Source organism: Bactrocera tryoni, chromosome 1 (assembly GCF_016617805.1).
Source record: "Bactrocera tryoni isolate S06 chromosome 1, CSIRO_BtryS06_freeze2, whole genome shotgun sequence".
Taxonomy (NCBI): domain Eukaryota; kingdom Metazoa; phylum Arthropoda; class Insecta; order Diptera; family Tephritidae; genus Bactrocera; species Bactrocera tryoni.
This window is the reverse complement of record NC_052499.1, coordinates 21,763,210-21,779,158: the sequence shown is the minus strand read 5'-3', so window position 1 is coordinate 21,779,158 and position 15,949 is coordinate 21,763,210. Positions and strand designations below refer to the sequence as shown.

General features: G+C 36.1%; 1 protein-coding gene across 2 annotated transcripts in view; it reads left to right on the top strand.

The window, feature by feature from the left end:
* The window catches only part of LOC120777727 (acetylcholine receptor subunit alpha-like 1), a 292,174-nt gene that overhangs the window by 213,418 nt on the left and 62,807 nt on the right, over positions 1–15,949 (top strand). For both annotated transcript variants that reach the window (XM_040109218.1, XM_040109225.1), the window contains exon 3: positions 565–609. In XM_040109218.1, coding sequence (XP_039965152.1) covers positions 565–609 — 45 coding nt within the window. The remainder of the gene's footprint in view (positions 1–564; positions 610–15,949) is intronic.

The following is a 15,949-nucleotide window of genomic DNA, read 5'->3' as shown; positions in this document are numbered from 1 at the left end:
TTACTATTTTTTTTACTACTATTTCACAATCTTTGTGTATCTTCTAGTTACACTCCACTTTTGGCTGATTCTTTCACTTAACTTTGACTATCGAATATCTTAAGAAATAAACTTTTATCATATTTCGCAAATTTAACAATCGGCTCCAATTTCCCTCGTACATACTTGCTTAACTGCAGCCTGTCAGGGAAAGTTCGCGCAACGAGCGGAGAAACAGCAAATGAAATCTGGTATTTCTTTTAATCAACAGAACTTCATGCGCTCTGTATGTAACAGTTAATGTTAGTGCGGTTGAGCACAGCTTACATGGTTTCATACATATTTAGTAATCCTTCTAAAATATCTCTTGAAACTACATACTCCGATAAAGTGACAAAACAAGGTGTAACTTAAAGGTCACTACTTTTTTGGAAATGTTGACAGAACTTTTAATATAAGTTTACTATCATATGAAAGTAATTCGCTTCTATTAAAGTTATGTACATGCCATATTCTAAGTAATCTTTATTTCACCACAATATCTCAGTAACTAACGAAATTGTTTATTTGCTTTTCTACTTGCAGAATTTGAAAAATCAAATCATGACGACGAACGTGTGGGTGGAGCAGGTAAATAACCACGCTTAAGTGTTAGTTAAAGTATTTATGTTCAAAGATTTAATATCTCAACAGAAGCAGTTACCTTTTCCGAAAATTGAGTCTAATAGTTTTTGAATGGTTTTTGAAATGAAATGTGTTTATATCGAGTTTTTCAACAAAAACGCTGCAAAAGTTATTTCTGTGAAAGTAAATTCGATGTCATTATGTTTGGAATTCGATTTCTTTTGCATGGGCATAAGTCCAGACGCTAAACCTAATTTTCGACGGTTTTCAAGCCTAAATCGTCCGAGACTGCCTCAACTTCACGTTCAATATTTGTAAAAAGTTCATCAATAGTCGCTGGCTTGTTGGCATAGACCATAGAATTGACGTAGCCCCACAGGAAATAGTCTAACGGCGTCAAATCGCACGACCGAGGCGGCCAATTGAGTTTTCAATAAATCGATAATCACATTCGGTGTGTGGCTTGTGGCGCCGTACTATTGGAACCATATATTTTCCCAGTCTATACCATCCAATTTGGGCCAAAATTATCATTGAGCGGCAGCGACTCTCATTTACAGTAATGTGCCTGTCTCGATCATCATGGAAGAAGTACGGCCCAATGACCCCGCCGACCCATAAACCGCACCAAACCTTAATTTTTCGCAATGCAATGGTCACTCGTGGAGTACGTGTTGATTGCTGTTTGACCAATAACGCATATTTTGCTTATTGGCGAAGCAATTCCACCAGAAATGAGCCTCATCGCTAAAAATGATTCTTCGATGAAAATCCGGATTATTTTCAAGTTGTTGCTCAGCGCAATTCACAAACATAGGACGATTCTGGTGGTCAAGTGACTTCATTTTTTGCGTCAATTTGATATTTTAAGAATGTATGCGAGGATTTTTTCGCAAAATTCGCCACAACAACGTCGCAGAGATGTCCAACGCTTGAAAACGATGTGAGAGACTGATTTGGGTCTTCCTCAATTGATGTTCTAGTGGCAGCAATATTCTCGACACTACGAGCACTTCTTTGTCTCACTGGTATGGGAACATTTTGTACTATGCCTGTGGATTCAAATTTTTCCACTAGACGTAGCGATCCTAAAGTTGAGACCACTGACTCCGAATTTCGGTAGTAAATTTTATTAATTTCGACTCGTTTTGGATTTTATATCTTTCCATGATAACATGGTTAACCTTACTGAAGAGAAATGTTGAATGAACGGGAAAAAATGTGGTAATATTTGCAGTCGTTATCGGTTGACTTTTGAGGTTTCGTTTTGAAAAGACCCGTTATAATGCCCGATTTGTGAAAAAAGATGATTTATTTAAAGTTTTATTAACATAAAACTTTCCATTTGATGATTTTGCTTAAATTTCAGATAATTTTTATCAAGTCAACAGTACTGATGATGTTCAATTTGATGGTTGGGAATCCCATCGGTCCAATTTCTAAACTAAGTTCCCAAGTTGAACGAGTACTGCCCTTTTTTACACCGGAATTAAAGCAGAAAACAAATATTAATCATCGAAGATCTATTTATTGTTTTTCAAAACATTATCTATTAAGGTCTATACACTTTTTCATGCGTTTTAAACATATTTTCGAAACACATTTGCCACTATAATTGAAGTATCTACAAAACATGATACCTGAACACTGAACACATCAACCGCCTCTTTAGTACCGAAAAACTAAGAGGCCAGCTTATTCTTTAGGTACGGGAACAAAGAGTGATCATATGATGCCAAGTCAGCACTCTTCAAATCGATGTTTTGTGTGGCCAAAAATGCAGTTGTTTCAGACGGTGTGTGAGAGCTCGCATTGTATTGGTGAAGAGTGATTAGTCTTCACCGGTTGGTTTTCCTGATTCCTTGAAAGACAACTGCCAAACAATGCTCCACTCATAATTTACTGTTCTTCGTTATTATGGTCACATAAAAAAAGACCACCATTTGCTTGGCGTCCAAACAACTTTTGTTGGATTCTTCTCATTTGGAAATACCCATACAGTCAGCTGCAGTTTTCGTCCGGGCTCAAATGCATAAATGCACGATTCTTCACCTGTCACTCTGTCATAACTACATATGTATTGAAGCATCGCTATCGTATCTTTTGAACATTTTTCCAAGCCCATCGACATCAGTGTTTTTTGAGGGATTGACACATTTTGTGGATCAGATTTTTTTACGATCAAATGTTCATGCAATATTGAATCCCAACAATGTCTGTGGTTGTCTCAATCTCACGATATATTACATAACGACTTTACAATATCAGTCTGCTCAAAGCATCAATATTTCCCAGAAAAAGAACTGATTTTGGATGACCTTCACGAAATACGTCTTGGACAGCTCTACGACCTTGATTGTATTCACCACACCATTTCATCATTGAAAGACTTACGCTTACGAAAATTCTCGTTCTGTAAGGAATATATTTCGCGCGCTTCACTCAACTTATGGTCAATAAAATCTGCTACTACCTACTGAGCGTACTACCATCACCCATTTTGATAACCAGCATTCATTATTGGATCATATTCGACCAAATAGTGGACGTGGTCTACGTGGTCACGCAGTGCAGAAAATAATGCAGCCGAAGCTGAGGGTGTACTCGAAGACCGTGGAGTGTCGATTCGGCACCGTTCGCAGCAACTCGAAATAACGTATGGAGCGACTTGGCGCATTTCGAGATTTTAAATTGAAAGCGTACAAAATACAGCTTTTGCAAGTGTGGAAGCTGCCCGACACTCCCAAGCGTAATCACTTCATTCTAAGGGCTCTTTTAAAGTTCCGACGTTTCCGAGCCAAACTCTGTTCAGCGATGGGGCCTATTTCTGGTTCAATGGGTATGTAAACAAGCAAAATTTTCGCATTTGGGACGAAGAGCACTCTAAAGGGATTCAAGGGCTGTCATTTCGTTCAGAAAAAAACAACAGTTTGGTATTGTTTTGCTGGCCGATGGAATCATCGGTCTTTATTTCTACGAAAATGATGCCATGATAACCGACTATTTGATGCCTGAAATTGAGACTCGTGAGCTCGGGAGACTTTTGGTTTCAACAAGACGGTGCCACTTCCCACACATCGCATCAATCAATGGATTTATTGGGAAAGCACTCAGGTGACCAGACAATTTCACGGTTGGGCCAGTCAATTGGCCACCAAGATCCTGTGATATCAAAACGCTAGACTTTATCCTGTGGGCATATGTAAAGGCTGAAGTCTTTGCGGACAATCCACTCAGGCTTTTGAGCATAACATCAAGCGGATCATCCGCCAGTTACCAGTCGAAATGCTCGTACGAGTCATCGAAAATTGGACTCAACGGATAGACTAACTGACACGTAGCCGCGCCCAACATTTGAAAGAGATAATCTTAAAAAACAAATGCCAAAGAATGATCTTTCGAATGATAATAAACATTATCCGTAAAAGTTTAAATTTCTTTAAGAATGCAGGCAACTTCGAAATGGATTAACCTTAATAAGGATTTTAATATAATTCTAGGTCATAACTTAGAGGAGAAACAACAATTTTCTACAAAGCCTCGTTGAGATTACCCCAAGTACTTAAGAAGAGAAAGTTTATACCATATATTCTTAAATGAGAGTGACCATGCGCACTTTTCAAAACCTTAAAACCATCGTTCGAATCAAGTATTTTTAAAAACACTTTAAAATGTTTTTACTGAATTCAATATATACAGCTGTGAAAGTTTTTACAAAAACATTCTTAATCCGTATCCAATGCAAAACCTAATATCATCGTTCTTTTCCATACACATTTTGCATATAAACATTGTCTGCAAGTGTAGAGTAGTTGACACAATCCCCTCCATACCAAACATTATTGATTTTTGACCACAAAGTGTTGGCAATTCGAAGCATTTTACCTCAATGGTTTCCCACAACTATCCGGCTACCCACTCACTTTAACATATTAACCTGGCTCGTAGCTGGTAATCGTTGCTAAAGCACAACATTCGCTTGCAGTGCACGTACTTTTGGCAACGTCTGTGGCCATTAAATGCATTCCACGGAAGCAGCGTTGCAGCAATAAGGCTTGATTTGGCGAAATCGGCGAGCACCGCATGTTACGATTCTGCTTACTCTTGTTTTGGCAATTGAAATTTATGTTGCAGCGCTAGCAATACTGCGCTCAGCCCAAAATTTATTGACGACACGCTCCCTATATACATACTACTATATGTAGCTACAGTATTCGGGAATTTATTGTATCAAACATGTTGATCACAACTGCGATATTGGTTTTGGCTATTATGATTTAAGCGAAGATAGGTTTAAATTAATATACGAGTAAAAAGTATTTTTGCACTGTGGTTACAAATACATATTGAAATATTTTTTAAACAAAATTTCAAACTAGAGGTTCCAGTCTTTTAACTTGCTTAACATCAAGTCTGCACCATCCAGTTCATTATCAAAGTCTGGTAGGTGATAAACGATCTCAAATTTCAATGACGATAGGGTACATTTAGATATCACTGCTCTTTTCCCTTTCAAACAGAGCAACAATCTTATAGTCTGGCCTTTGCTACAAGTGCTTAAGTTCTCATAAGATTCTCAAAGTTCATAAAATCGACTACCACTTGACCTGTTAATGAAGATTAATGGATATTAATGAAATGGAAGCACAGTTTTTATATCCAGACAAGAAAAAAAAAACCAAAAAAAAAACTTTCTACCTCCCACTGGACCTCCCACGACATTTTATCGTCGGTTATGGAACATACGTAAAATATTTCTCGGAGGAGAAAGCATCTATTGGATAAGTCTTTTCGTATTTTGTCAATAGATGTCGTTGCAGTCGTATAAGTACATACATTATATCCATTGCTACCAATCACATTGTGTATGGTATGACATGTTGGATAGGTGAGATTTTAGCTTCATTTTACAAAAAAAATTAAATTCAGGGAAGTTGAAAAAAAGTTACAGCTGTTCAAAAATGAATGTACCACATGAATTGTCTGTGAAAAATTTAATGGACCAAATTAACATCTGCGATTCTTTGCTGAAACGAAATGAAATCGAACCATTTCTGAAGCGAATGGTTACAGGAGACGGATCAAATACGACAATAATGTGCGAAACGCCCCGAAAGGTTATGTTGAGTGTTTGGTGGAATTGGATAGGGACATCCACTATGAGCTGCTTCAGCCTGATCGGACTATTGATTCTACATTTTACTGTCAACAACTGATGAGATTGAATATATCAATCGAAAAAAACGGCCATAACTGATCAACAGAAAGGCCTTCACCTTTCATTAGGAAAACGCTAGACCACACAGATCTTTGATGACTCAGAAAAACTGGGAGAGCTTGGCTGGGAAGTTTTGATGCATCCACTGAGCACCATCGGACTAATATTTACTTCGGTCAATGCAGAATTCCCTTGATGGAGTAAAGTTGGCTTCAAAAGAAGCCTGTGAAAATTACTTGTCGCAGTTTTTCGCTGAGAAACCAGACAAATTTTACACTGATGGAATAATGTCGCTAGCTAAAAAATGGCAAAAAGTATTCAACCGAAATGGTACATATTTGGTTTATTAAAGTTCAATATAAAAATTTAAAAACAAGTTGAAATTTGATTAGAAATACGAAAAGACTTTTTCGACTACCTAATATTTTCTTAATAAATTAGGTAATAACTTTGAATTGTATATTTTGGCCTTGCTTTTCTGAATACATATTTGTATGCTTTGCTCATTCAACTCTTGAAGAAGAGCCTGTGAAGAAGTCTCGAGCGGTAACAATAATAAGTTATTTTTTCACATGCTGTATACTCTTTATTTGTTTTTTTGGACTTGCTGTGAAAAAAAAGTTTTTGAAAATAAAAAATTTAAAAAAAGCCTGGGATTCTGGAGTTAACAGTGTCTGGACTTTAAGCGTCTTGTCTTGTATAATATATCTCGAGCTTCAAAATAAGCATCCCAAGCATATACCTTTACAATAATTTTGAAAAAATTCAACAGATTAGAGTAAACCAGTGGCGGATCCAGCGGGGATTTGAGGTCAAATACAAAAATATTTACAAAATAATGTCAATATTAAAAATTAGATAGCACAAGCCCCAGAGTGTAACCAACACTAAAATATACCCATGAGACTCTTAACTTTCGAAAAAGCCATAAAGAAAAGGTATTTCTCTTTACAGCATATCATTTTCAAATGGAAGTTTATTAATCTAAAATCATGTAGTATATAGTATGAAGGATATCCGTCAATAATACAATAGAAATCCAAATGTCAATATTTAAAAGATTTATAAATAAGGTATCACTCGTCCAGAGCAACGTGCTTGATTCAAAACCATTAGAAAAAGTTAAGCCTTTTTTCAAAACATCAAAACACTTTTTTAGCCTGCAGTACTTCAGTATTTACGTTACTAACAAATGTATGCTTCACGGCACAGCGAAAATATTGTCATGAAACTTACAAAAGTGTTGCATACTTTTTGGCTACTTCAGTAGTGTTTTATTACAAGCTTATCGTATGTGGATAATGGCTCTAAATTGTTTCGAAGAAAATTTGTTTGCTTCAAATTTATTTTTTGATATTAAAACCATCGAAACTAACTTTTTTCCTAAATAACCACACCTTGGCTTTAATCTGTGATTTCGTGTATAAAATTGCAAAATTTTCCAAGCAGCGAAATGTAGGCAATCAAATCAAAGTTTTTAAACTTTCAAAACGTAAAGAGAACTTTGCAAAATCCTATACCAGTTACCAATAGAAAATTTAAACAACCTTTTACTTAGCATGAATTCGACGAGCTGCTAAGAGGTAAATAGAAGCATAAATGCGCTCATAAGTATGCAAAGCTATCAGAATGGGCTCAATTGGTACTGCCAGGCTATGTAGTGTTGAGTTAAGCGCAAATGCAACAAAAATCGTTGGATACCTATTTTATGGAGCAGCCGCGACGACGATGAGCCCAAAAGTTTAATGCTTAGCGGTAGCTAACCGAACAAATACGAATGTTCCAGCCACTAGTTATATATGAAAAATGTAGCATACTTTTATGCGAAATAGCATAATTTATGCAGCTTCCCCAGAACAGGGCTGCTATTGCCAATACAAAATAGCCAAACGGCAAACTCGACAAAATGTGCCGGACAGAAGAGCAAGATTGTGGTGAGTGGGAGGTAAACCGCGCATACCAGGGTATAAATGTCAATAGAGGGGAAGCGTGGAAATGCGGATTTTGCTAAAGGGTATTACAGTTTGAAAGTCAATGAATTTGTGGGCAGCTCAACTATGCGCAACCAACATCACCAACAGCTGCCGCAAGTTGCCAGTGCCACAGGCGTTGAATGTCACTTATACGTAACGGAAATAGACATCCGCACTATGCAAGAACGGCATACATACATAGGTATTGGCTGCATTTGAGCGCTGCAACAGCCGTTTGTGTTTGTTGTGTGTCTGTGGGCGTTGTCGGGAGTGTTCCTGCGCAGCCAAGCGGTGATTCAAATATTTTGCTTTGGCATGCAAATATTTTTTTTTAACAGTTAGCAGTGATTTAATATTTTTTGGTAAAAAAGTATCATTTAATTTACGTTGAAGAAAATAATCTGTTTTTATATATGGCTGAGGCCAAGTTACCAAACGCATATTTTTGCATAATGAGGTTAAGTCATTGCTTTCGCGCTTGACATTTAATGTAAATGATATATAACTTTGGATTCAGCGAGTCGTTGCTCTGGAGAGTGTGCAATTTCAGTTCGGACCTCAAAACTTAAAAGCTTACTTAAAAGTTGCGAAGAAAGCAATAATGACACCTTAAATAATAGGAAACTTGGTAAGTGGTTGATTGGTTAAAAACAGAGGCGCATGAGCACCAAATCGAAGGAGGTCGAAATGAGGCCATTATTAGGATCATTGTCCTCCCTTATCCAGCCACTCTTCTGGATTAATTGGCGTAACACTCAGTGGATGAAAAAACAACCTCGTCCTTTTTCACCCAAACTGTTTCTTAAGTTGGAAGATTGGAACCCGTAAAGTATCTCTCGTCTTATCCGGCTGAAGGCTGGGTATTTACAAAAATAATGTCCCAGCGTCTCATCATCATCCACACATTCTCTGCATTCCGCCGAATCCACATTTCCAGTTTTCGGAAGTTGGGATCTTATGGGTAGGTCCCTTGTGATGAACCCTCTAACGCTTGGAAAAGCTTTGGGGGAACTGTGTCTCCAGCTGCTCCCGAGCGAGCTAGTTCGCCTGCTTTTTCATTTCCTTCTATTCTTTTACGGCTAGGCACTCAGATAATATTAATCGATTTACCCAATAAAAGTCTACTTATTGCCTGCATGCGGTACGGATAAACTTAATAGCCGCTTGGCTATTCGTTAGAATATTTATTGAATTTCTGAGTAAAGCAGAAGCCCACTTGACATCTTCTGCTTTGTATGGATTAGTACAGAAGAAGTCTCCTCTTCTCTTCTTCTCAACTTAGCTCCAGTTCATTAACAAGGTCGAGTATGCTACCAATGCATGTAATGACGCCGAGTTGGCTCCAATTGCATGAAATTGTGAACCGGCTGGTCGAAAGCATTACCTCACAATTCGTTTGTATATACATATAGATGTATGTTAGCCGGTTGTCGAGGATAACCCTCAAACCCTTTGTTCCTGTGGACTTCCCAAGCAAACGGACCCTTTGCACCTGTTCCAGGACTTTTTGCAGCACTTTTGCGGATGAGACATTCATTACACACGTCATTATCTCTTCACAAAGCTGCTCATTTGTTGGAACTGCCGATATCGGACCACTATAACATATAGCTGCCATACAAACTGAACGATCGGAATCAAGGGCTTGTCTGGAAAACTTTTGCATTTGACGTGGTATCTTCACGAAATTTGACATGGATTACTGCTTAAGGTAATAATATAATCTCCGAAAAAATTGTTCAGATCGGATTGCTATAGCGTATAGCTTCAGTACAAACTGAACACATAGTTACTAAAAGAGATGCACCTGTGAAGGGTATGTTAGCTTCGGTGCAGCCGAAGTTTACGTTTTTTCTTATTTTTATCGAAAAATAACTCTGAGATATTTGACAGAGTTCGAGAGTATAATAGTTCTGACCCTTAAGAAAGTGCGATTTCATTGTGAAGTTTTGTTTGCTACTTTTGGACAAATTTCTGTTTTCTCCGAACTAACACTTTAGTCCATTTGGTGGGGATCTCAAGGGCTTTTGAAACGGGATAGGCGATTAGGATTTATCTCTGAACAAAGGACAGCAAGGTTGTCCGCTTAGCAGTCGGTCTTTCTATTCTCGCCGATAAACACATTGTTATCCAAAAATTAACACTGAAAAATTTAGCTTTAAAATCCGCACCCCTCGGTCGATAACTTACAAATTACAATAGTGCTCGTCCTTTATTAATGAATGCGAAGCGTCTGATGCTTTTTTGAGATATATGTATAAATATTATCGAACGTTTTCAGCAATATAACCTAGGCTGAACATCCAGCGGTATGTCTCAAGTGGCTAACTAATCAAATTAAAGCACGAAGGCATTTCCACAGTACGTCAATACCAGGCGATCAACCTTCCCTCCTCGCAATGAAACTATAATAAGTAAAGAGACAGATTAGATTACAAATGCAAAACTACTTGTTTATCACTTTCAACATACATACATATATACATGTACAAACAAAAGGTTGACAAATGGACATTGTCAAATAAATTCAATTTCGCCCTCAGAAAAACAAGCAAAGCGAAATACTAAAGGTATGTACATACGTACTCTCCAAATTCAAATAAATTAAAGTGGATGAAAACGAAGTGAAAGAGAATCAAGTTAAATAAAATTAAGTGAATTTAAATGTGATGCAATCAGCTTAGCACAAATTGACGTGGAGTGCAATGGCAATGAAGTGTGCTGCAAGTGCGGCCAAATGACAGCGTGCAACAACTATTGCAACAAACTGTAAATTGTCTTTCAATTATTTCACTATTTGCGCAAATTAAGAGCGGAGGAAGTGACAGTGACGGCGGGAGCGGCTGAGAGGGTGAATGAAGGCAGAAACGAAAAAATAAAAACGTCGAAATTATAAAATAAAGGGTGCATTGTTGCAAATTATAGCAATGTACTGAGTTGTTGTAAGCCTAATTAACCGGAAAATATTTCAATTGTGTAAATGTATACTTCCGGGTTCATTGTTTTATTGAGTGGTTGGAAATTGTTATAAATTGTTGGTTTTAATATACATATTTCCGCTGGCTGAACGCTTTTTTTGAATAAATGTGTTTTGGAAAAAAATTACATAGTATATGTATATAAATGTATAACCGTTCACTAAGGCACTTTGTTCTCAATAAAAAAAGAAATTTATATTTTAGTTTAGCAGCAGTTAAAGTGTTATTGAGGAGTATTGCCATATGTTACAAATTTCAATTTTACAAAATACGCAAAATAATGAACCTGAATTAAAAAACCGGATAAGAAGTTTTTGAAAACAAAGGCGGCTCACTGTGTTGCGGCTAGTGGAAAAGTAACTTTTCTCCGATTATTTTTTTCAGTGTTTTTAATGATGCAATTTTGTCACAGATATTCCAAGTAAACAAAAAACACATAAAGCTTATTTTTATGTTGGCCCGTTGATTTTGAATTGATTTTAGAAGTCAAATTTCCAAAATTTTCACGAAAAGAGGGGATTTCAGGGCTGTATTCAAAATGATCTCATTTGATTTTGGTGACAGATATTTTGATTCGGAAAACAAATCTGCCTTCGGACAAGTATCTTCTGTAAAACAAAGGAATGTTGTTTGAGACATTTTCATATGCACCGTTTTTAGAGCGAAAACCCGACTAAAGGTCCATTTTTCCTTTAAATTTGGGTTAGGTAGGCAATATCTAAAAAGTCCCAGAGAGTCCTACTTCTAAACCACTATAGAAATGTTACATAATTTGTTTTTAACGAACTGTGAAAAAATCAGCTGCCCATACCTGCCCTCCTGGGAGTTATAGCGATTTTAGTATATCACTCTCAGTATTTATTCCATAGAAATTGAACGGAAATTCTCGGAATCACTTATTGAGTAATTTAATCATATTGGTTTTCGAAATAATTCGTTCATTTGCCCCATTGGGCAACTATCAGAAGAAGCATTGGAGGCAGGAATTTAAAAAACTAATCATAGGGCATTTATCAGAAATAAAAGAAGAATTAAAATAATTTTTTTTTGTAAATTTTTCGAACAACTTTTTTTTTTGACTTTTGTTGAAAATTTGACCCAACAATTTTTTTCGGTGTAAATTTTTTTTCACTCATTCGGTTTGGGATTTCATTCTGACCAATCTGTAGAAGTTTCTCATCGATACAATTAAAATTACAGTTTAGGCAATATGATTTCCAAAAAATTCCGTTTTCGCAACACTGTGCGGCTTACATTTTTAAGAAAGGTTGCCACCTGAACAATGCAATAAAAGTTATAATTTTTTAAAATTAAAAATGACAAAGCTGCAATGAAAAGAGAATGGTTTTAGAAAAATTTATATACGAATATTTATGCAAAGGAGGATTGCCACCTGTTTGGAAATCTAAAGTCAGTAAATTAAAAAATAAAGACACCACAATCTACACGTTTTTGCAAGAGTATGTACATATATGCAATATTTTAATAAAATTAATTTTGTAAGGTTGCCACCTTTTTAAATACTTTTCGTTGCGAAAAATCATAAATAAATACTATAATTTGTATATCAAAATAACGCGTTTCAAGAAAATATGCAATTGACAATATTTTTAGGGTTGCCACCTGTGGAAAAATTTTAAGTCAGTAAATAACCAAATAAATACATCACAGTCTAGACCTTTTTGTAAAGGTAAATTCAACAATTTAATGAAGTGAATTTTTTAAGATTGCCACCTTTTCCAAAAAGCTTTGTTGCGAAAATTCAAAACATAAAAGAAACTATAATTTTTGTATCAAAATAACGAGTTTTAAGAAAATATTCTCTTTGCAATATTTTCAGGGCTGCCACCTGTTTGGAACCTTTAGGTCAATAAATACGAGGTGTGTTCAAAAAGTATCGCGAATTTTGAATTTTCGCGGGTGACGTATGTATATTCGAATTTCGAATTTTTTGTGGCGTTATGTTGGTACTCATGTCGCTCACTTATGCCGACAAGCTCGGCCATTTTGAATGTTCATTTAATTGTTGACAGCTGCTTTGCTTGCACGTGTTTTGGATCGTCTTCGATTTTTACCTATTCAAAAAAATAGATCAAGGAACCTGTATCAAATTTTGTGTGAAAAACGAAATTAATTGCGCGGATGCATTCCGAATGTTGACTGTGGCATACGGAGAAGCTAGCTTGGACCGAAGCAACGTTTATCGGTGGTACAAAATGTTCTCAGAAGGCCGAGAAGATGTGAACGATGAAGAGCGTGCCGGACGCCCGAGCACACAGACGAAAAAATTAATGAAGTGGAGAAAATGGTATAGGCCAATCGTCGAATCACCGTTAGAGAAGTTGCTGAGGACCTAAACATATCGATTGCCAAGTTATGCGCAATTTGCGAGAAGCAATCCGCCAGAAACCCCCGGATTTGTAGAAGAACAAAAATTGGCTTTTGCACCACAATAACGCCCCTGCTCAAACATCGTTGCTTGTGCGCGACTTTTTGGCCAAAAACAACACGCTAATGATGCCGCAGCCACCGTATTCCCCAGATCTGGCCCCCTGCGACTTTTTTTTGTTCCCTAAACTGAAGAGGCCCATGAAAGGACGACGTTACGCTTCTCTTGACGAGATAAAGACGGCATCGAAGGAGGAGCCGAAGAAGATAAAAAAAATGATTTTTTGAAGTGCTTCGAAGATTGGAAAAACCGTTGGCACAAGTGTATAATATCTCATGGGGATTACTTTGAAGGGGACAAAATAGATATTCATAAATAAATAAATAATTTTTGAAAAAAACACAAAATTCGCGATACTTTTTGAACACACCTCGTAAAAAACAAGACTCTATAATCCACACCTCTTTGCAAAAGTAAATACAATAATTTAATGGAATAAATTCAGTAGTAGAATACCGGAACATTTTGGCTATAATCGCGTAAGCGGTATCTATGCCAATAAAGAAGAAGATTAGAATTCTTGTATGTATAGTTATGAGGTGGAACGTATTTTAGTAAAATCCGCTGTTTCGATGTGGTCTGCAACTTCAAAATCACACTTGACATATTTGCAAAAGTTTAATTGTGAAATATTTTTAGTACTAAGGACAAATAAAAAATTGTAGCTAATCTTCATTTTTAGGTAACTCAAAAATGTATCCGCATGCTAAAAACCATTTAAACAGAATAATCAAACCAATGTTGATTGATATTCTATTCATATCCATAAATTTTCATACACTTTAGATCAAAACGTAGTATTTCAGTCAATTCGAATTGTTTCGCTTAGTTGACGAATTTGAAAGAAATATATGTGAGAGGCGACCTTAAAGTTCGGAATCTTTAAAAGGGAGGATCACTTCTTTTTTCACTATTTCGTAATACTAGTAAAATTTAAAAGTGCCTTCATATATAGAACATACTTCCAGGTAATAAAATGAAAAGTTTTTATACCCTGAACAACTTATTCAAAGTTGACTACGAAGCTTATAACACCCAAAAGGAAACGTTGGAGACTCTATACACAATATAATGATCCGCGTGACGAACTGAACTCAGCTGAGTATCCCAGTTTTGGAGTTATCGCTCTGAAAATTTTCACAGGTCCTTTTTCTAAGAAGCTTTTCATATAAATGATAATACTCAACAGCCTGAATGTGGATCATGTAATTACGACAAACTTTACAAAATACGTATATTACTGAATAAAAAAAATGAAGGAGAAATGCAACCAAATAGACCAGGAAGAACATAAAATCAGATGATGAATAAATGATTAAATATACAGGGCGCAACAGTCTAAAACAAATAATAATAAAATCAACCACCGCTCAAAAAATGATATATGAGAATCGTATACTGGTGCCTCAACACAGCAGTAATAAATAGTTGGTTGCTATATAGACGACACCTCAAGGGCCTAGACGAAAATACAAAGCATATGTCATTGTTGGATTTCCGATTGAGTACTGCAAACGAGTTCCTACACTCGTCGAATATTACATAAATGAATTCACGGAAAAGAGGTCGTCCATCAGCATCTGCTTCGACAATTCAGTACCAGCGTCTCCAGCATGAGCAGCATCATCTTCAGTAACAGACGTTTCATTTAAGTCAACATCAAAGAGATCGTACATTTCTGAACATCCAAAATCCATGCTTCTAAATCGAAACGATTATTGGGTGGAATGGGAAGGAAAATGAAGGTGCAGACTTTGTTAAACCGGCATTCCGGAATCCAAATGCTCAAAATGTAAGGTACATTTATGTTGCAACCCCCCCAAAAAGCTGTGTTTGCTTCAGGCTCAACTAATAATCTTGTGCCCTCAAAATATGTTTAACCACACCCACTTTTATTCTGACATAAAAGGGTTAACAAGCGGCTCATTTGTTGGAACTATCAATATCAGACCATTACAGCACATAGTTGCCATACAAACTAAACGTTCAGGATCAAGTTCTTAAAAGAAAAACTTTTTTATTTCTGAAACAAAAATTTATATTGTTTTTTCTTAACTTAACGGTACAATATTAGAATCAATTTGGCTGCCATACAAGCCGACCGCTCAAAATAAAATTTTTCTGCGGATTTTTTTTTGTTTGTGAAGGATATTATAGCTACGTGCAACCGAAATTAGCGTTTTTTTCTTCTTTTTATATATTTTTTATTTTTCAATAATATTCACTTAATTAGTTTCAAATAAATATTCATAACATTTCAAAACAATGATGCATAATTAATTAAACAATAAGTAGCGCCAATATCCATTTGTTATGAAATTATAAAATTAATCCACAACAAATTTTAAGCGTATTATCTATGTACACGTGTTGCACCCGTGGAATATTAATGTATGCATCCGAATAACTGTCATTTGTGCATATTAAAAAGCGAAATTTTTGCGAAAACATTGTTTCGCATTCCACCTTTTCGAGAGCAATTTGGGTTGTCAACGTTTACATGTGTACACGTTAAGTTATACATGAAATTATAAATGCTTCTACATTTAAATATATAAATATACATGCAAGTATGTATATATAAATATGTTGTGTGTTTGTATAGATTCGTGTGCGAGGCAAACGCGCGTGTTGTCTGGCAATTTTCCTCATTAAGTATCTGTCATCGATAATCATATTTGCGGTTTGACTGTATTGTGTATTGTTGTTATTGTATTTGTTTTACTGC